Here is a 21,052-nt window from a genome sequence, read left to right as displayed (position 1 = left end):
AGGGGAGGAAGAGTTCGACTAAGTCACACAATGGGTAGCCTAATTTGGTATCAAATTCGTCATCCACGAGATTCGAACCTAAGACCTCTCACTTCCAAGTGAAAATGAATACCACCAAACTGTAGTACTGAGTGACTTTGTTCTTTTAGGGGGCGTTTGTTTGCCCTCACTAAAGTGTACGGGACTGGACAGGACTAAGGGTTAGTCTAGTCCCATGTTTGTTCCCGACAGGGACTAGGTTTAATGAGACTAAATCTCACTCATCTAGACTAAATCAGGGACTAGCTGGTATTAGTGAGACCCCTCAAAAACCATGGGACTAGCTAAGACTGTCCCCTCTCTCCCCCTTTCTCTTCCTCGCCCTACTCCTCAACCGCTCACCCTCGAAAACCATTGGACTATCACAACCAATTTTCATATAAAATACCAAATTGAAGATGGGAGTGAGGGGCTTACGATTCTACCTGAATCGAGGCCAAAAGGTGGTTGGAGGTGGCCGAGAAATGGCCTGGAAGTCTCGGCCGATTTGGGTTTTTTCAAATCCATGACAGATTCGAGCATGCAAAGCTCAGATCCGGGACCAGAGATGGGGAAAAGTTTTTTAGTGGTTCAAACCTCATCTAATCCGATGAGGTTTAGTCGGAAAGCTTGTCGAGAAACTTGCAACTCATAAAAAATAAAGGAGCTGTGAGGGTTCCATTTAACTAGCGTAGAGCTAGAGAGAGATACAGACTGAAATCGAGAAGGAGGGAGGAGAGAGGCTGTAATCGAGAGGTTTAATCTGGGGAGGAAAAGATTGGAATGGAAAAGGGAGAAAAAGAGGGAGAAAAAGAGGGGCAGAATGAGATGGTAAGGGAGGAATAGAGGGATAAAAAGATAGGATAAAAATAAAATATTAATAATTATGGATTAAATGATATAATATTAGAGTTTGTTAATTATCTACTTGTTAGTTCGACACTAGACTAAACACTTAACTAAGTTAGTCCAGCTTAGTCTAGTATAAGCTAGTCCAACTTAGTCCCTGAAGCTAGTCCAGTCCGAGATAGTCCGGTGCAACAAATGCACCCTTACTATTTAGTTTTAGTATTTTTTTTTTTAGTATGCTTTATTAAACATTATTTATTTATTTATTATCCTCGTGGCTCCTGTCCTTTATTGGGCGCACACCTTTTTGTTTCTTTAATATTTTTTGACACACCTGTGGATGCAAATTTTTGCCTTTCTTTAATTGACGAACCTGCACCTGCAAAATAATAGCACCTAAAATTAAGGCTAAAAGTCTCACACGCTCACAATGAATGAAGGGCTTTGGCCGAAGAATCTCTGATGCCAAACTTAGAATTATGAGAAGAATGTGTTTGTGAATAGCAAAATGCCTCTTTAGGGGTAGCTAAAGCTTACTGAATTTTGGAGATAAGTTGAGTATTTATAGGAAAGATGGAGGAGATGGGCCGACCCTTTAGGGTTTAGGGGTGGTCGGGCCTAGGCTTGTGTTTAAGTGAGAATCAAGATTCTAAAAAACGTTAAGTGCTAGTCGGACGGTGAGCATGGGCTTAGCACATAGGTGGCTAGGTAGGGCCTAGGCAAGCGCCTAGGCGGATTTATGTAAATTTATTATATATCTTGTAAATAAGTGCCAATTTACACTTAAAAAAATAAAAAACTATACTTGTATGGATAATAGAAGAATGATAAAATGCAAAAATAGAATTAGAAGAACACACAAAGTACATCCATCCAACAAGTTCAATATTTAAAAAACAGTAAGCATATAATCATAATGAGGAGTACTCTTGGATGATAGACTAAATTCTTCTTATTCATGATCCTTGCATTAGATTGGATATAGATTAAATTATTTAACGTTGTTGTATCTAGTTTTTTTCTTTTTTTCTTTTTTTTTTTGTATGTATCCCCTCAAAAGTTCTCCAATTCATTTCACAATTGGATGAACTTGTAATCAATCCATCCTTTGCAAATTAGGTAAACCATTTTCATAAGTATACCACCATGAAACTAAAAAATAAAAAAGCACACAATTAATTAAAATAAAAAATCAAACCTGCCTAAGAGCCGCCTAGGACCGCCTAGGTGCCGCTTAGCCCGCCACCTAGGACCGCCTAGCTCCAAACCAATTTTTCGAAATGATTTGCCCTAAATCGAGGCGGGTCTTCATCGCCTAGGCCGATTTTTAGAACACTGGTGAGAATATTCCAAGATATTTATGTAAATAAATATCTTGGAGCAATTAGGTAAATATCATAAATAAATTGGATTAGGAGTACTTACTTGAAAGATGTTTTCTCTAATTAGGAATGTATTTATGATAAGAATAAGGGATTATTCTATCATAAATATCTTAAACTTTTTCTACGAGCAGGGGTGCCTTGAGCAGTCATTAATCCTCTGTCTACTCTCTCAATTGCACGTGGTGAATGAGACTGCTCTTTGCTCATTTAATATGGTCAGCCTTGTCTCTCTTGGGAAATAATCCACGTGTCCGTTCCATAATTTTTGGGATTATTTTTGGCTCCACAACACCACTAACACTTGATAGAAGAATATTAAAAAATTAAAAAGATGTGGAAGAAATAATTTGAGATATATGAATATAGTCTCTCTTCTTATAAAAATGTGGGACCTTCATTTGTCATGTCATCATCTAACATCCAATTTAATTAAATATATAATAGATGTATGATGTTGTAACAAAATGATAATTTTAGGTATGACATTATATTTTTTTTAAAAATGGTATGAGAGTGAAATGATGTCCAAACTTAAGGGGCCAAAATGTAATTTACTCCTAAATATATAAAGTAGCAACTGAGTTAATTGCAAAAGTAATAATTGACTTTATCTATATATAAGGTGAGTTGCTACTTTATCAATTTTGCAAATTGGACCTCATAATGTATTTAACACAATTATTATCTGATAATCAGATATAATTCATGTGATTACGATATAATACATCTGTTATAAAAATGTATTCAATATAGTTACTATCTAACTATTGAGATGCTGATACACGTATAAGTCATGTCCCCAAATTGCAAAATTTGGGCTACACCGAATATAATAAACTTAAGATAATAATATTTTTATTACTACCAAAAAAAAAAAAAAAAAAAAAAAAAAAACACTTTTCGCGATGAAACATATCGTCTACATTTTACCATGCATTTGACACCTCCTGTACCATTGAGCAAGCTGAGTCACGCAGCCTAAATGAATATTAAGATGTCCACCTATTTTATTAGGTGTCCAATCCTTACACATTCACACCAATTAAGCCACAATGCAGCAGCTTGAGTTCTTAACTGATATGCATTACTTCACTTGGGCATTAAGTTTTTAGCTTCAAACTTGACGTGACATGATTTGGTTCATGCCTATCTCTCTTGTATTCGTATTAAAGCTGCTTGCAAGCACTAATTGTGCATGGAGGTGGCAAGGTGTAGATTCCATCCTATCAAACTATTGACACTTGTTTCCAGAGGACTTAGTCATTAAGTTTCAGATTCATTCTTTTATCTTCTTTTTTTTTTTTTTTTTTTTTTTTGCCGCTTCTACAAACCAATCATAGGCTAGTTGTTGCCGACATTCCTTAGTATAAATAGGACAGTTCCTATTGTTTTAGAGGGAATTGTAGGGTGAGGATTTTAGTCGGATTCTCTTTGTGAGGATATCGAGGATCTTCAAATTGTATTCGTTTATCATACATTATGCAGTTAGAAATCATTATTATTATTTTCTATTTAAAATTAAATATAAATAGTATCTGACGAAAACTGATCATCCGATATACGATGAACAAATGTGATTGGAGGATCCTCCGGATCCTGACAATGAGGAAATGCAATGTAGGCAAGGATAGATGCTATGAGTGGGCACAGTTCGATTTGATGCAGTTCTGAAGCCAAAAACTGTAATGAAACAAAACCATTTGGATCGATTTGGTGCGTTTTCAAACGGTTTCGGTTCGGTTTTTACAAAAAAAATATACAATTAAAATACGAAACGGTCAGTTATCTCAAGCTTTACATGAATGCAATCAACAAAGAACTTAAAAAAAAAAAAAAAAAAAAAAAATACCTAGAAGAAAAGTAGTTTCTAGTAAGATCATAAATGAAATGAAAGACATCATACTTCAGAACATATTATTAAGCATTTCTCAATCTGAACATCATAGAGAATGCTCCTAAATGGTACAAGTTAAACATAAGCAGTAGCTAATCGCACCGCTACAAAATGTCATAATCCGTATATAAAATGAAACTAATCCTTCATTAAAAACCAATAAAAAGTCCTCATAGAGCAACCTTATTAGCTAGCTAGGTACCAATTGCCAAGCGAAAATTTAAGGCCTGGGAAGAAGAAATGAATGAACGGTTTGCAACTTTACATGCACACTCTGTGCAGTATCACATGTATCGATGATCTAATGTCATGGGCTCATGGCATATGTATATTATAATTGCCCAGCAAATAGACTTGCATGGTTGCACCCTCAAATCTATGAGGAAGCTATGTATTATTTCCCTTGCAATTCGATTTCTCAACGTCCTTTGTGTGGAACATTTACTAGTTGATCACATATTCAGAATAGGACAATGGATTCAAGTGCCTACCCTTACTGATGAGTGATGATATTATGTCGAAGACTAAAGAAAGGAAGTGAGGAATGATGATATTCTAGTGTTGTTGAGTTTATACTAAATGTATGGACTCTAACAAACAACCAATTAAAACATGACATCTAATATGGACATTTTATTAATATTTACAGTGCGGTTTTCAAAAGCCAAAACTGAAACCAAACCATTTCCTACATTGCGGTTCGGTTTCAAAACTGATTCATTATGTGCAATTCAATATGATTTGGTTCGTGTTTCGGTTTTAAGTGCCTACTCCTAATAGATATAGAATGAAATAGAAAATATGAGGAGTTGTGGTGCATGTAATAAGAGTTAATGTAGACATTATATATACTTATCTATAGAGAGAGAGAGAGAGAGAGAGAGATAAGAAAAGAAAAGATAGTGGAAGAAATAGATGGTGATCAAGCTTACTCAAGTTTTTAGCTTTAGAATTTAGGTACGGGAATATGGAAAACCTTTACAGAAATTGATTTTATTAAAAGATAGTGAAATGTTATAATGTTCTTGATCTTGTTGTTTGATTAATGTGGTTAGATATTAATTGGCTAATTGCTTCAATTAAGTGTTTACTTATTATTGGTTATGGAATTATGGTTGAAATGCTATTCGTTGAGAATATACTATGACACATGTGAAAGATGAAATGACATTATTTGTGCATCATTCATGTTGATGTGGTTAGAACTTCAGTTTTGAGATTGCTCTGGACATGAGGCTAATTGGAAAGGGTCTTTTGTGTAGTTGAATATATTTATTGTGAACCAGTTCCTTGGCAAGTCTGGTGTGCACATTAGAATAGGATGTCGGCAGGATAAATTGTCGATTTGGGTTGGAGATCAATGAATTAGATAAGATGACTAGCAAAAGAGGTTTATGAACTTGGGGTATTTTATGGGGGTTAGTTTGTATAATAGAACATTCAAACACCATTACAGTGGTAAAATGCACGGTATGGGATGTGCATGACACACCCCAACCTGTAATGTCCACTTGGACTCCAAATCGAGCTGTGCTGGCTGACACTCGAAGGGTGACGAAGCCAAAAAGTGTAGTGATGTGGAAAATGTGAGTAAATTTAAACCTAAAAGTGCATAAATATAAGAGTGCGCATATGAGTGAGATTGAACCCAATTCACAAGTGATGTCAGAGCATAAGTAAAGTACAGTAAAAGTAGAATGAGAATTATACCATCGAAGGTAACCACCTATACCGAAATTTGCCAAGAATCCTTTGCGAAAGCTTAATACTAAAACCTGGAAGGACGAAAAACAAGGATGAGTGGACCTAAAAATAAAGTTTTGTAAAACCTTTTCAAAAACATAATAACCCTTGCCGTAAAATGAGTATAGTTTCCAAAATACACATACTACGTATAGTATGAAAATACTTACCAAAGCCAACAGTATTTCAAGAATGCAATACGTCACAAACTTTCATAAATAAACACATGACGTTCGTAATCACATATTCTCGCATAAACAAACATACAATATCGATTGCTCATCGACATTTGCTGACACACAAGTTCATGCAGAGGTATTGTCTGACATGAAGATGACTATGTGAAAAAATAATTTACGCTATAGTATTACAATCACGTGAAGACTGGCGCTGACACACCCCGACCCAGAAAGTCCACTTGGACCCTGAATCGAGCTGTGCTGGCTGACACTTGGAAGGTGACGAAGCCATAAAATGTGATAGTGTATAAAAAGTGAATGAATTTGAATCTAAAAGTGTCTAAATACCAGAGTGCGCTACGAGTGGGAGCGAACCCATTTCACACGCGATGTCAGAGCATAAGTAAGGTACAGTAGTGTGGGTAAGAATCATACCCTTAAAAATATCCATCAATACTAAGATTCGCCACAGATTCTTGTCGATACAAACTCAGCAGTTAAAACCTGGAGGGCACCAAACAGAAGGTGTGAGTAAGCAATAAAACCAAGCTTCCCAAAGTTACTACCTCTCAAAAAGTAATGCCCCTAAATGTAAAACCTGTATCGTTTTCCATAAGACATTACAACATATATACATATATCCAAACCATACTCAGAAATGACCAAAACCACGGTTTGCCATCAACTCCACCATACATTAATATGTAGGCCAAATGAACTAAATCAATACAAAGTGATATATCAGTCAGAGTCATCTAAAATGACTTGTACATCTTATCCATATCTCATCAATCATGGCTAGCATATAAGTCGGAGTCACCTATAGTGACCTGTACGACTTATCCATATCTCATCAATCATGGCTAGCATATAAGTCGGAGTCACCTATAGTGACCTGTACGACTTATCCATATCTCATCAATCCTGGCTAGCCAATAGCTCAATAAGTATACCTGCACACGAGTCAGAACCACCTAAAGTGGTCTGTACGACAGGACTGGGTGTAAATAAATGCTACGATCACGTGAAGACTGGGCGAATAATCGCGGGTCACCTACGAGTCGAAACCACCTAAAGTGGTCTGTACGACAGGACTGTGCACCTACCTTGAATCCAAGGTGAGCGTGAAGTGCGGGAGGTGAACATCACGTGAAGGACTATGCCCTGGCCACGGGCGGGAGCACTAACACTGGGGTGCAGGTTTATGAGTTATACTATATCTCAACACAATCGTACTCACTACCATCACTAACATCAACATGTACTCACCTGAAGCTTACCTGGGTGTCCTGCGTCCACCTTTGCACTTGAAAGCATTCCCAATAATTATATGCAAGTAGTATACATATGGATATACCATGATGCAATCGAACATTCAACCATGTTGTAGCATTTTCAATTATGAACTATATAGTGTGAAATGTACAATCAATAACGCTCTACTCCCGAACTACTTATTTTCAGAGATAATTATCCATAATAACCCAATTAACACTAATTAACTAACTAATTCACAAAACTAAAACTTGTCTTTATCAATTTCCTTTGCATTACTCAATTTCCCAAATAAGGCTTTTGTCTCAAATATTTTATGGCTGCATCTAACGTCTCGTTAGACTGCCTACGTACCCTAGACATGGATCAAGCCATTCGTAGTTCATATTGTACTTCAAGCATTCACAATAATTATATATGAAAGTAATATGCCTAATCAATTTTAAAGTGTCGATAGAACTCTCAACAATATGTACGATAAAAAGGAAAAGATCCACTCACCTGGAGTCCACGCTATGATTCTCTAGCGCACGCATTGAGGCGTCCTGAATGATTGGTCCCTGTGACCAATTATCAAATCACATCTCAGAACTCTTATCCGTAGAATATGTAATTCACATAAAACACAACCTCAACGACATTCTAAAATAGTTTGATACCCATTGACCACAAGTCAACCGTCGATCAAAGATCGACGGTAGGGTTTACAACCCTGTATAACTTGACCCAGAAGATCCGCATATCAGATCTCCAATCCGCAACTCCCAACGATCCAAAATATGTTTCTAGAATAACATATTAAAATTTCATTACGATCCAACGGTCAGATCTCCACCAATTGCCTAAAACAAGTGGTCGTGAACATTTATTTTACTAACTTACAAATCCAATTCAGGAAGATCCGTAAGTCGGATTCCCGATCCGTGAATTCCTATAATCTTTAAATATTACGTATTATAATGTATCCAATTTTGGTGACGATCCAACAGTCGGATCATCAATTCACATTTTATCAAGTAACGTATCGTAACGAATTTAGGTTCCAACTATCAACCTACGTCATTCAAATGACAAAAATGAATTCAAGACATTTGACATAGCCTAAAAATAGCATTGGCGGCCCACTGGCCACGCGCCGCCGCACGCGCCGCCGCGGGTGGCGGTCGGCCGCCCCGACTCGCCGGAAAATTCAACTATTTCAAAAAATTCTCAAACTTCACAGAAATGAATATCTCAGTGAGTGGAGCAACTTTCATACCTGCCACAAAGTCCAAAAGTGGACGGAAGATGGTCAATTTTGCCCACGAAGCCGGCGGGTGCCTAAAACTTCCCGACATCGATTCGTCGTCTACGGTGGTCCAACGGGGTCAAGGTTGGTTGGGTTTTGCTCCTGGGATGATGGGCTACAAAGCCCAAGTGGTGGCATCGGCCATTGCTTTGCCGATTTGCCGGAAAACCGAGAAGGGTGGCCGGAGCACCATTGATTTTCGTCAACTTTCGTGGCCTCAAACCGCCTCATACCATGGTTAATCAAGGTGGTTCTTGGGTGGGTTTTGTAGAGGGGAATGAGAGCTTCAAGATGGTGGTGGTGGCATCGAAAAACTCCACCGGAGTTGGCCGGAATCGGCCTTGGAAAGTGGGTTGTCGCGAGTGGGAAAAACCCACGGGAAAGCTGGGATTTTTTTTTTTTTTTTTTTTTTTCTTTTCTTTCCTTTTTCTGATTGGGCTTCACCTTAAATAATCAATTTCTGATTGGGGATTTAATTTAATCAACACTAAACCTTGAATAACCAATTTCGAACGTCCGTAACTATACCGTTATAATCCGGACTCGCAAACGGTTTTCGCCTATGCGTTCACATCCACGAGTATTACGAGAATATGTTAAAAGAATAAGTCATACGTCTCTCTAGACGATGGTTAACAGAAGTCAAAGTCCTTGCCTCTAGGGCAATTTCGTAAATTCACGCTTTTTAAATAAAATAAAAACGTAAAATTTGGAACGGGTTGTCACAGGCGCTATGCGCATCACATACAAGTCGTAATTGCCTACAACAATGTAGGATAAGACTGGCACATATAATGGATCCAAAGTGAGCGTACGGTGCGTTATGAACATACACGTTAAACACTGGCTGTGGTCTGGACGAGTACTAACATTGGTGCAGCAAACGATGAGCATATAACATAAATATAGTCATGCCATAGTGATTCGATAATTCTAGTCAACATAATATTATTCATAGCCGAAAATTTAATTAAGGCACCCTGTAAGGTTTATAATGATTTCCTAATTCTCACCGTTAAGTCATTTCCTAATATTGTTAATTTAATTATGGTAGTCATATAGAAAATTAAAAAAATGATTGGGCCTTTGCTTTCACATTAAATAAAATAAAATAAATAAATAACTTATTCCCTAATTTTAAAAGAACTATCAGCCAACTTTAAAATCCTTAACTCCAACCCTAGCTAACACAACAACGTCGCACTTCTTCTTCTCTGCAATTGCAAATTTACAAAGCTCTCTCTCTCTCTCCCTCTCTCTTCCTCTCTCGTCAAATCTTTGATGCCGACTCTTCTTCTACGCACGCAGACAGGGGACAAGGCGCAACAACGCGATGAAATTGCAGTGGGACACCGGAGATTCACAACCTTTGCAACGATAGTTTTTGAAGTTACAGAATTGCCCAAAGGTCGTCGAGGCCGCCTAGCCCACCTAGCCTTCCCAGGTGTGTAATTTTATTTTTGCTTAAAATATAATAAATTTACTTAAAATAATCTATGTGTTATTTTATTTTTCAATTTATGTATTTCAGTATAATTATGTATTTTTTAAAGTATAAATAGACACTTATTTATATTATTTTACGTAAATCCGCCTAGTCCGCTTAAGCCCTGCCTAGCAGCGTAGGCGTTAGGCCCTAGTTTGTCGCCCAACTAGCGCCTAGCATTTTTTAGAACCTTGGATCAGCCAACTAAGATCCATCAAGCTCACAACATCTTATTCAAATTTCACGATGATCCAATGGTTAGATTGTCATTAATTACAAAAATCGAGCGGCGATACAATTAACTCAAAAATCGAATAACCAAATCATCGCATCAAATCTCAACAAACAAATCTTAGATATAGGCTCAGGAGATTAAGAACATTTTTTTGCCCAAAATCCAAGTCATTGTGCTTCACATGCATGTATATCTCAACACGAAGAACAACTTTTATACTTGCCATGAAGTCCAAAGTGGATGGAAGGCAGGCAATTTCTCAGGTAAAGGTTGCGGGTGCTGTAATCTTCACGGTGTAGAATTTCTGCATACTGTGATTCAATGAGGTCAGGGTTGGTCGGGTTCTACTCTTTGGATGATGAGCTACATAACTTAGGAGGTGGCGTCGGATGCAGTTTAGCCGATTTAGGGTTTAGGATAAGACCTTTGAATCCCTCTTTTTAGATCTCTTTGTCAACTTTAAGTTGTAAGATTTAAAAATTTTAAATCGTATACCAAACAAGTTTTTGAGTTTTAAAGAAAATTGTTATCAAAAAAATTTTTAAGAAATATTTTGAGAAATTATAAAAATTTTCAAATAGGATATCAAACAAGTCCTAAATTTCTAAACGGAATATGGCAAATACCCTTTTATTGAGATAATGTTGGTCATTTACATTAAATCTTGTATTTGTCCCTTTTATGATCAAAACGCGTGCCGTTGACACTCCACGACACCACAGATGAGGGCACAACAGCAAGGGCATTGTCGTCCAACAAACAACTCCCTAGGGTCCCGAAGCCACCTAGCGCCCCCCCTCCTCTCCCCCATCTGTCCAATGCCCCCATCACAAAAAACCCAAGACGGAATTTTCCAAATCCAAATTCCACGGCCGCACGCACAGACACTCGGACACTTTCCCCTCCCAATTTTCCCTCCCCGCCGACTGGAGATCTCGCCGCCTCCCTCCCCAACCGTACCCCACGCCGCGCTCTCCGACACCAAATCCGCACCCCTAGCTCAATTCAATTCAAGCCCCCCTTCTATTCAGTTTACTCTTTCCACGGCGTGATGATTTTCATGTAAATTTCGATTGGATTTTCAAGATATCAATTTGAAATTTCCCTAGAATGCCGGAAAAGCTGAGATTATGACATTTTCCCGTGAAAATTATGAGGGCAGGTTCTTCCGACGAGCCCAATTCTCCTTCCACCTCTGTGCCGCGCGTTCCTCAGCCCAATCCGTGCAAGCACAGGTGAATCTTGGACTTTTTTATTGAATTTTGGTAGGAATTCATGAGTTTTTGTGTAATTCAATTACCAAATTGGTGTATTGTGGATTAATGCTTTTGCAAATTATATCTATTCATGCTTTAATTTTGTGGTTTTGCATGGTGATCCTAATTGAATTAGTTCCAATCCGAATTTGGTTTTTCGATTGATTAGCTTTTATCGAAATTGGTTAGGATTTAGGAAGACAATTTTGGAGATTGAGGAGGTACCGAGTTTTTGTTTTTGTTGTTGTTTCAAGTACTTTCCGTGCTTGAGAAATGGTTTCGGTGTTGATTTTGTAAAATCGGATTGGAATATTAATTGGCACTAATTCTTGATTTCAAACTGATTTGCATGTATCTGATGTTAACTGGCAGTGTTAGCAATGTCCTTCGATTGTTAGCACGGAGAGAGGTTTCTCCGCAAACGAAACATTGGTCAAAGAAGTTATGGGGGGAACCTCCGGAGTCTAATTCCGATTCTGTTGGCCCAAAGTTTGAAACAGCTAGAGATGCTAGGCACAGCCTTGTCTCATGGTAAACTGCCAATTCATTTAGTCGCTCTCTCAAAATTTTCTTGCAACAAAAAAAGCATACTGCTTTGTTTTTTCTAGTTGTTTGAATTATTTTGCATTTAGTTGGATCTTTCAATTCATGGTTTGTCTTGAAATTGGATCGACTTCAGGGTGGAGGCAGAGTCACTCCAGCATTTGTCTTCCAAATATTGTCCGCTTGTGCCTCCTCCACGTTCAACTATTGCAGCAGCCTTCAGCCCCGATGGAACGACACTAGCTTCAACTCAGTAAGTCCTGCTATGCATATATATATATATATATATATGTATATATATATCTCGGCCTGGTATGGGGTTTGCCTAAAGCTTAGTGTTGAGTTATATTTATTCTAAGAAGTGTATCATTTATTAAGTTTCAATTGCAACTGTAATTGCAGCGGAGACCATACTGTAAAGATTATTGATTGCCGAACTGGGATCTGCTTAAAGGTCTTGAGTGGTCACCGTAGGACACCGTGGGTGGTAAATCTACAGCACTGGATACTTGATTCTGAATTTCTTTTGTTTTTGTTCAAATACTTGAAGTTGAATGTTAGCTTCTTGCTTCAGCTTGCTGCAAGATGTTGTGAACAATTTTTTAAACAGAACAGCTTGAGATTTGGTGAAACGTTAAAGCTTCTTTTTCATCCATATTCTTTTGCTAAGAAATATAGGATGCCATCTATGCTTATAATGCTAAAATTCTCTCTGCAAGAAGTTTTATGCTCTCGTCAAAAGTCTTTGGGTTGCTTTATCCTAATCTTTTTTAGTGGATGTTGCCACTTTAATCTAGTTGTTTTATTCATCAACAAAATTACTGGTTACCAGATCTGACACTTCAGCATAGCTACTCAGTACATCTCATTAGCTTGCTGTGCATTTCTCACTAGCTGGTTGTGCTTTTGCAGGTTAGATTTCATCCTGTGTATCCAGACATATTGGCTAGTGGAAGTCTGGATCATGAAGTTCGCTTGTGGGATGCAAACACGGCAGAATGTATAGGATCTCGTGATTTTTGTAAGTTTTTGCGTTGATTATCAATCATTAAAACAAACAATGTATTCTTTTTTTCATTTAAGTTTGTGTCATGGATATGATTGTTAATGCTTTTTTCTCCACACAGTGCGTCCCATTGCATCCATAGCTTTCCATGCCCAAGGTGAGCTGCTCGCAGTTGCGTCAGGTCACAAGGTAAGATTTTTTATTAGGAAATTTTAACTAATCATGCTTATCTCTTATTAATGGCCTTAACCTTTAAATCTTGCATTAGTTGTACATATGGCACTACAATAGGAGAGGGGAGACATCCTCACCAAGCATAGTACTGAAGACACGACGTTCACTCCGGGCTGTGCATTTTCACCCACATGGAGCTCCTTTCCTTTTAACTGCTGAGGTAAATTTTTGGGTAGTCGTTTTTTTGTTTGTTTGGTAGAAATATTAATCGTTTTCTTTGATTAAATATATTTGAATCATGTATTTTTCTTATTTGTAGGTCAATGACATGGACTCCTCAGATTGCTCGATGACACTTGCAACTTCTCCGGGTTATTTGCGCTATCCTCCACCTACCGTATATTTGGCAGATGGTCAATCTAGTGATCGTTCCAGTTTGGCAGATGGACTACCTCTTATGTCTTTACCATTTCTGATATGGCCTTCATTTGCTAGAGATAATGGGAGAATATCTATGCAGCGTAGTGACACGGACATTGGTTCAAGTAGTGTGCAACAGAGAGTTGATCCTTCTGCTTCAGTGCGGTTGCTAACATATTCAACTCCTTCAGGGCAGTATGAACTTCTGCTGTCCCCAATTGAACCTAGTAGCTCTTCTCCAGCACTAGAAGAGACAGAAACTAATACTTTCTTGAGTGAAATGGAAACTGAAGTTTCTCAACCTGCAATGGACAGTTTAGAGGCTTTGGAAGTGCAACCTGAAGGGAGGAGCAATCATATTTTCCCATTTGGTGACTCAACATATTGGGAACTTCCTTTTTTGCAAGGGTGGTTAATTGGTCAGACCCAAGCTAGCCAACGGAATATGCGGCTGGTAGGTGATGCTACACAAGATAATCCATCTGCACGTGGTGAGATGAATCCAGCCATAACTTCCTCGGTAATACCAACCAGTGTGAGCCAATCCAGGCTTACTGGAAGATCTAGTTCCCGGCATCGTACTTCACGAACTCATATGGTGTCGACGATTGGATCTAATGACGGTGCTGGATTCAATAGTTTTGCGCATGCTGAAAGTGAGCCTCAACCAGTTGCAAGTAGAATCCAATCGGAACTTGCCAACTCACTTGCTGCAGCAGCAGCTGCAGAGTTGCCTTGCACTGTAAAGCTCAGAATTTGGCCACACGATTTGAAAAATCCTTGTTCTCCCCTTGATGCAGAAAGATGTCGCTTAACCATTCCACATGCTGTACTTTGTAGGTAAATTTCTTTCTGTTTTCAACGTTCATGGTACTTTGTTGTTTTATACAATTTGACATTGCCTTTAGCTTATTCGTAAGTCTTGCAAAACCAGTACATTGATAAAGGATGCAACATCAGTTGGTAGTTTGTTTTTACGTTTGGTTTTTTTGTCAAAGGTAGTTTGTTTTTACTGGATTTACACCTTTTGCAAAGAAATATTTGATTAGGAGATGATCATGAAATGTTGGCTTTTGTTCTTTTATTCTCTTTCAGCATTGCATGATTGTTTGAACTTTAATAGTATTACTGGCTGTATCTTTTTGGATTTTTACTTAATAATTTTTTGCAGTGAGATGGGTGCCCATTTTTCCCCTTGCGGAAGGTTTTTAGCTGCTTGTGTTGCATGTATGTTGCCCCATATGGAAGCTGATCCTGGATTGCAGAGCCAGGTCAACCATGATGCGACAGGGGCATCAACTTCCCCAACTCGACATCCAATTTCAGCACACCATGTCATGTATGAGCTCCGGATATATTCCCTTGAGGAAGCAACGTAAAGCTTTAACTCCCTATAATCTGTGTTGCATTTTCATACTTCTCTTTTAGCTTTCCATTTGCATTTTCCTTCTTTCTAGAACCTGATTTTCTTTTATCTATCTAGATTTGGAATGGTTCTTGCATCCCGGGCAATAAGAGCTGCCCACTGCTTAACATCTATTCAGGTCAGCTAAATTTTGAAGATGTATGACTTATTGGGTCATTTTGATCATTAGTTTCTCATTGATTTTCAGACAATTCTTTACTTATTTAACTTTTTTCCCTAAGACTAAAGCAAATCTTTAACAGAAAATGCTTCATTTTAACTGAAAACTATGATTAGCAGCCCTGTATGGAGTGCATCCCTTGAAATCTCATCATAAGAGCTCAACGATTCATGTCAATGCTGTGCCTAGCTTTAGTTTGAGTTAGATACTCTGGAGTTATGATAAGGAGATAGAGATATCTATTATGTTCGTAGAATGTAATGAATTACAGTTACGCATATTTTTTATAAGGCATTTGCCATCAGAAAATCTAAAGTTGAAGCAGTCTTGTTATGTAGCGGTATGTAAACACATACATATATAGGTATGTTTTATGTAGGGAGAATCTGTTAGGATTGCCTTATATTGTTGATGTGTGATCATGTTGTTTCAATATTCAATCCAACAGCTGATTGGTATATGACCTAGATGTCCAATGCACTGCTGTTATGATTAAAACAAATAATCAATAAACTGATATAGAAGAAGGTATATAAATGAGTGAAGACTTGGACTCTGTATGAACTATCATTATGGCAGCGGTCTATGGGTGGACTTAGTGGCAGATCATTAAGACATTAGGTTTTTATTATTTAGATAATATTTTAAGTTACGCATCCTCAGCACATACCCACCTGACTGCTTAACTACACAAATTAAAAGATGTGTATATTGTATTTTAGCGGGCTTCTGGTACTTAGCTTTGTTCTATTCCACATGAATCTCTGGGGTTCTCTAGTTGTGTTTACCTGTTTGTAACAGTAACTCACACACACAGACACACACATACGTCTGAGTTACATATAGTCCCTTATATATAACTTTTTCATGCATGCCATCTGGTTATGAACATTCTATTAAGTGACTGCCTTTGTTGCCTAAGTATTCTCAGTTTCACCTGTCAATAGTCCTTAGGTTGAATAGATCTCCGAACTCTAATAGTTGTCTCATTTATAAGCAAAAGATTCACAACCTAATAATATTTTTTCCTTTATATTTCTTCTAGATCAAGCAAAGAATTTGTACTTTCGTCACACTTATTCCATTTTTTTATTCCTTGATTTACTGTGGCAGTTCTCTCCTACGTCAGAGCATATATTACTTGCCTATGGCCGTCGTCACAGTTCACTTCTTAAGAGTGTTGTCATTGATGGAGAGACAACAGTGCCTATTTACACCATTCTGGAGGTAAGATTTTTTAGTTCTCTTCCATCCCTCCCTCTTCATTTTAGTTTTAATTTTTAAATATTAAAGTATCTTTTATTTTTGTTTCAAATCTGTGTCTTATTAACATTGGGTGTTTCAATCAATCTGTAAAGTAACATCTAGAAAGTTATGTAATATTTAATCTGCTTCTAATAAGTAATGACAAGGATATGAAATTTTTATGAATTTTGGTTGAGACTAATGTATGCAACCTAAGTTGGATTAAACTAGTCTTAGAGTGGAATAATTGAATTTGGTGCAAACTAAAAGTCATTTGCAACTGAACTCGTGTATGAAATAGATTTTATGTCAACTTTCTTATAAATTTGACCATAGTTGTGGCTTGTGGATCAACTGTGCATGATATAAACTTTCATGTGTTACCAGTTGCTTTTGGTTGTCCTCTATTATGAGTGTTCATGCAACATTCTTAGTTGTTATTCAGGTCTACAGAGTTTCTGATATGGAACTTGTGAGAGTTCTTCCTAGTGCAGAGGATGAGGTCAACGTAGCTTGCTTTCATCCTTCAGTTGGAGGTGGCCTTGTCTATGGAACCAAGGTAATCAATTCTGTTTCCGTAAGCTTCTTTTGCTTGTTTGGTTCCTCCCCCAATTCCCACAACTCAGTGTTTTCATGTTGTGAAATGCAGGAAGGGAAGTTAAGGATCCTCCAATATGATAGTTCTTATTGCATGAATCAGACAACAACTGCTTTTCTTGATGAAAACATGCTTGAGGTACAACATGACCCAATTGGAGGGTTTATTTGTTCATTGTTCTTTATTTTTGGATGCAATTATGCCTTTCCTTCATGTTTGGTTTTTAAATTGCTGTAAAATCAAAGTGTTCATCCTTTACATGTTTAATTACTTTTCTTAGCTGTTCATTCTCCTGATATTACCAGTGTCTATTTTTGTAGGTCCCGACATATGCCTTGGAATGCTAGGAACTGGCCATCATTTTCCACTTGTGGGACGAACCACTCAGCCTAGCCGGTCTGTTTCTCTTTTTGAAGATCTATTGCTTTTAGATTTTGTCAAATTAATTTTACTTCCAGCACCAACGTGTAGGATGGAGAGCGTTCAGAGTATGACGCCTTTAATATTACACTTATTTTCTAGAGGTTTTGGTGATGGGTTGAGGTTTTTCTTCAGTATGGATTTCTCCTTTTTAGTTGTAAATAAAAATTATAGGAAGCCCATGGATTGAATAGGACGGGCATGGATTGAATACACTCGTAGGTTTATAAGCTACGTCTTTAAGAAATAAGGTCTAAGATATTAGTTTACATTCCGATGGCTCCGGTTTCTTGGGGGAAGAAACTTATAATGGCCCTATGTTTTGCTTTCAGGATGAAATCACGGTGTATCCATGAAGCTGAATATTGTGCCTGACTCTTTCTTCTTCAGTCAAATGCCTGTGAAACGCTCTATTCAGAATCGAAAAATACAGCTTTGTAATTTTTCTTTATTGTATTTTTAGAGTATATGTTGTTCAAATTACTAGGGAATTTAATTTAACAAGGGAACAGATAAGTTGGGAGCGAAAAACCGTGGTGTTGTATATACGTGTTTGGTTCCGTTGGACGTTGTTAGGAATGTAATTGATTCTCTTTTTCTTTGTCTTGAACAAGGCATTGTGTTTTTAGGCTCTTGTATGTTGGCCTTCACTGTAAAAAAAGGAAAAAAAAGCAGAGCAAAGTTTCTCTAAATTATTGTTTTCCATTCCTTTCGTTTTATTTTTACTCGATTTTTATTGCGGGAACGTACTTTTCTAATGGGATTGATCTCCGCACTCCTGTTTTCTCGTTTTGCACGTGCCGGAAAGGAGAAAATGGGTGTAGGTGAATCACCTCCCTTTGTTTTACCAGCTTTACCCACCGTTGGAAGAGCACAAACTTGTTCCGCTCGTTTGCTTGTCAAACTATACGCACCTAAACAAAGAAGAAAATGGCTCTGTCGGAAGTGTCTTTCTTCTTCTGGACATGGAAGTCGATCTCCGTGAAGTGAATCGAGTTCCCATCCAGGAGAGAGCACTGTACTCTGGACTGACTCACACCCAAAAGAGAGCAAGATTTCCAATCAATTTCCCCTTTATCCGTCCACATCTACCATCTTCCGTCGAATAACAGAGCTTATAAACACGGCAAATGTTGCAATAAGAAATCCTTGCGACAAGGAATAGATCTTCCCTAGTTTTGATTATGTAAGCTCCGTACATGTCAATGTCAAGTAGGGACGATGCATCACGTTGGATGTCCATCTTTTTAACAGGAAACGAGGAATTCGTGTAGTCCCGTACCTCAACAGCGCAATCTTGACGCATCGTACCGGAAAATATCAATGTACCAGCCGTGCTCATCAAGTTTTGTCCACTTACTTTGCTCTGGAGTTTTACAGAAGGCAAGACGATTACACAAATCATTTTCAGACCAGTAGTAGTCCAATTTTCTGCAGTACCAAGACTCCGACGTTGGCAGCACTCCTGTCTCGCTCTATTCTCTCTCATTCTATATTTTATTTCCAATGCGTTATCAGCAAGAATGTGCTCTTGAATTCCGCTTTTGGAGAATCAGAGATAAGAGAATCGCACACAAACTGCAAGATCGAAGGAGCGCAAACAAGCAAATGTGCTTTGGAGGATTATGCTCTCTATAATTCTTGTTAAAACTTCTGCACTAGTAATATTGGTCATTTATCCTTCATTCCATGGTATGTCTTTTATTCTCTTTGTTTCAGATTTATTTTTGAAGTAAAAGATGAATTTTGCACTCTTATCTGTCACAGTGCAAGACAATGCAATACGCTTGTGAGGTTTTCAGCATGCAGCACCATCGATTTGCAGTAGCATGCGCTATTTGATTATTACTTCCATGATTCGTATCATGTTTTCTTTAACTTGTTGCATGCCTAAAACATGACAAATATATAGGTTCGAAATTTTGTATTATTGACACTTAGAAATTAATAAAGTTCAAGCCCAACTGAAAATACCACTCCATAAGAAGTTATGATCTAATTTTTCCAAATAATTCGTCTTAAGATGGTTCGCTTAGGAGTGACAGTGGGATTTATGAAGAGGCATATCCGAGCAGTCGTATACCTATGATTTAAGCATGGGCATGCAAATGAGAATGATTGGATCACGAATTGATGACCACTGATATTTTTTTTTTTATTATAGTAGCTGTTCATATCTTTAAGGGCTATACAATCATGTTTTTTCATTGATATTGACAAAGTAAAAGGGTCAACCAAATTAGAAAGAGGCACATTTCATTTTTGTGCCATTGAAAAATGTGAGATTAGTGAACCTATAGTTTGAATCCCAAAGGGTTTTCTTTGGTGTTTTTACTAAAGTGAAATAAAATCCCTATTGGGATAAGACTTCTTGGCAGAGACATAGTCTCCTATTTTAGGCTCAACCACGTTTCTAGAAGTATATTGTTATATTAAATTTGAGACTTATGGCATGTGGATGTTGCATACTACTTTAGATTTTTGAGTTTTAATATATCTCTAGAAGCAATTTCTTAATAAATAGAGAATTCCATGAAATTCTTCTTCAAATATTTCAATTGAAGAGCATGAAGCTCAAAGTATGTACTCAATACTAATATAGAGAAAATATATGAGACAAAGAAGAGGGTAAGAATGATGATGCGAGTGATGTAGAAGAAATGTGTATGAAATAGTATACAATATAAAACTTTCTAAAAAATAAAGAAACAAAAATAAAACGAAAACGAAAACAAAAAACCATGTGCCCTATATTTAACTGACAGGGGAAAGAGGCTGGCGGCACAAAGAGAATATAGAGAGAGATATGTTTGTAGGGTTGTGTAGAGGAATGTGTGTTATTCCCCCTACGCAGTGCCTTTATTTATAGTAATAAGAGAGAGAATAAATCCTTCTCCTCCAAGGAATACAAGTCCATATAGGAAAGAATAACTAGAATCAAATCAAATCTAGGATTTACACAATCACACTTAAACTAGAAGTTTATAACACTCCCCCTTGAGTGTGTAAATACTCAAGTAGGTTAGGCATCATGTAGAGGTTGAGGAAGTCGACTCGTTGGCACTGATTGTGGGAACATGCTATTCTCAATAAGGTAGGAACTTGCATAAGGAAGTAAGTCTCACAAAAAACCCTAAGGCTATGGTAAAAACCCGAGTAGGGACAAAATCCATAGTCTAAGGAAAAATGCGTGAGTAATGCAAAGTCAAATGAAATGTCTATGGGACGTCATCAGGGATATGATCAACCCAAGGTGGGTGCCTCATTAAAACCTAGTTAGGTAGCAAAAACCCAGTGGGAAAAATGCTCCTAATTGTAGGGAAAAATAGTACATTAAGATCAAGCAAGTATACTTCAGGATACTCCCCCTGAGTTTAACACAATTCCAAAGAGAACTAGCAATGTTACAACTCAGAAAGTTTATGCATACTAATTCCTTGAATCGCTTTCGG

General features: G+C 37.5%; 1 protein-coding gene across 1 annotated transcript; it reads left to right on the top strand.

Moving 5' to 3' along the window:
* Positions 1-11,157: 11,157 nt before the first annotated feature.
* On the top strand, positions 11,158-18,292 carry LOC137731383 (uncharacterized). The gene is made up of 15 exons (XM_068470493.1): positions 11,158-11,587; positions 11,981-12,139; positions 12,288-12,404; positions 12,554-12,638; positions 13,064-13,172; positions 13,279-13,346; positions 13,426-13,551; positions 13,651-14,591; positions 14,923-15,126; positions 15,235-15,295; positions 16,451-16,564; positions 17,028-17,141; positions 17,232-17,318; positions 17,501-17,576; positions 17,933-18,292. Exons 1-14 carry the CDS (start codon positions 11,505-11,507, stop codon positions 17,525-17,527), a joined length of 2,295 nt encoding a protein of 764 aa, XP_068326594.1. The 5' UTR covers positions 11,158-11,504; the 3' UTR covers positions 17,528-17,576; positions 17,933-18,292.
* Positions 18,293-21,052: the final 2,760 nt, after the last annotated feature.

The sequence above is a fragment of the Pyrus communis genome, chromosome 4 (genome assembly GCF_963583255.1).
Source record: "Pyrus communis chromosome 4, drPyrComm1.1, whole genome shotgun sequence".
Taxonomy (NCBI): Eukaryota; Viridiplantae; Streptophyta; class Magnoliopsida; order Rosales; family Rosaceae; genus Pyrus; species Pyrus communis.
The sequence above is the reverse complement of the archived record's forward strand: the minus strand, read 5'-3'. Positions and strand labels throughout refer to the sequence as shown.

What these genes read in the sequence shown, in the direction of transcription:
- LOC137731383 (XM_068470493.1), top strand. Translation starts at nt 11,505, where the DNA reads ATGAGGGCAGGTTCTTCCGACGAGCCCAATTCTCCTTCCACCTCTGTG. An exon ending in ACGACACTAGCTTCAACTCA is followed by an intron (nt 12,405 to 12,553) that starts GTAAGTCCTGCT and finishes CTGTAATTGCAG; the next exon opens with CGGAGACCATACTGTAAAGA. An exon ending in TATAGGATCTCGTGATTTTT is followed by an intron (nt 13,173 to 13,278) that starts GTAAGTTTTTGC and finishes TTCTCCACACAG; the next exon opens with TGCGTCCCATTGCATCCATA.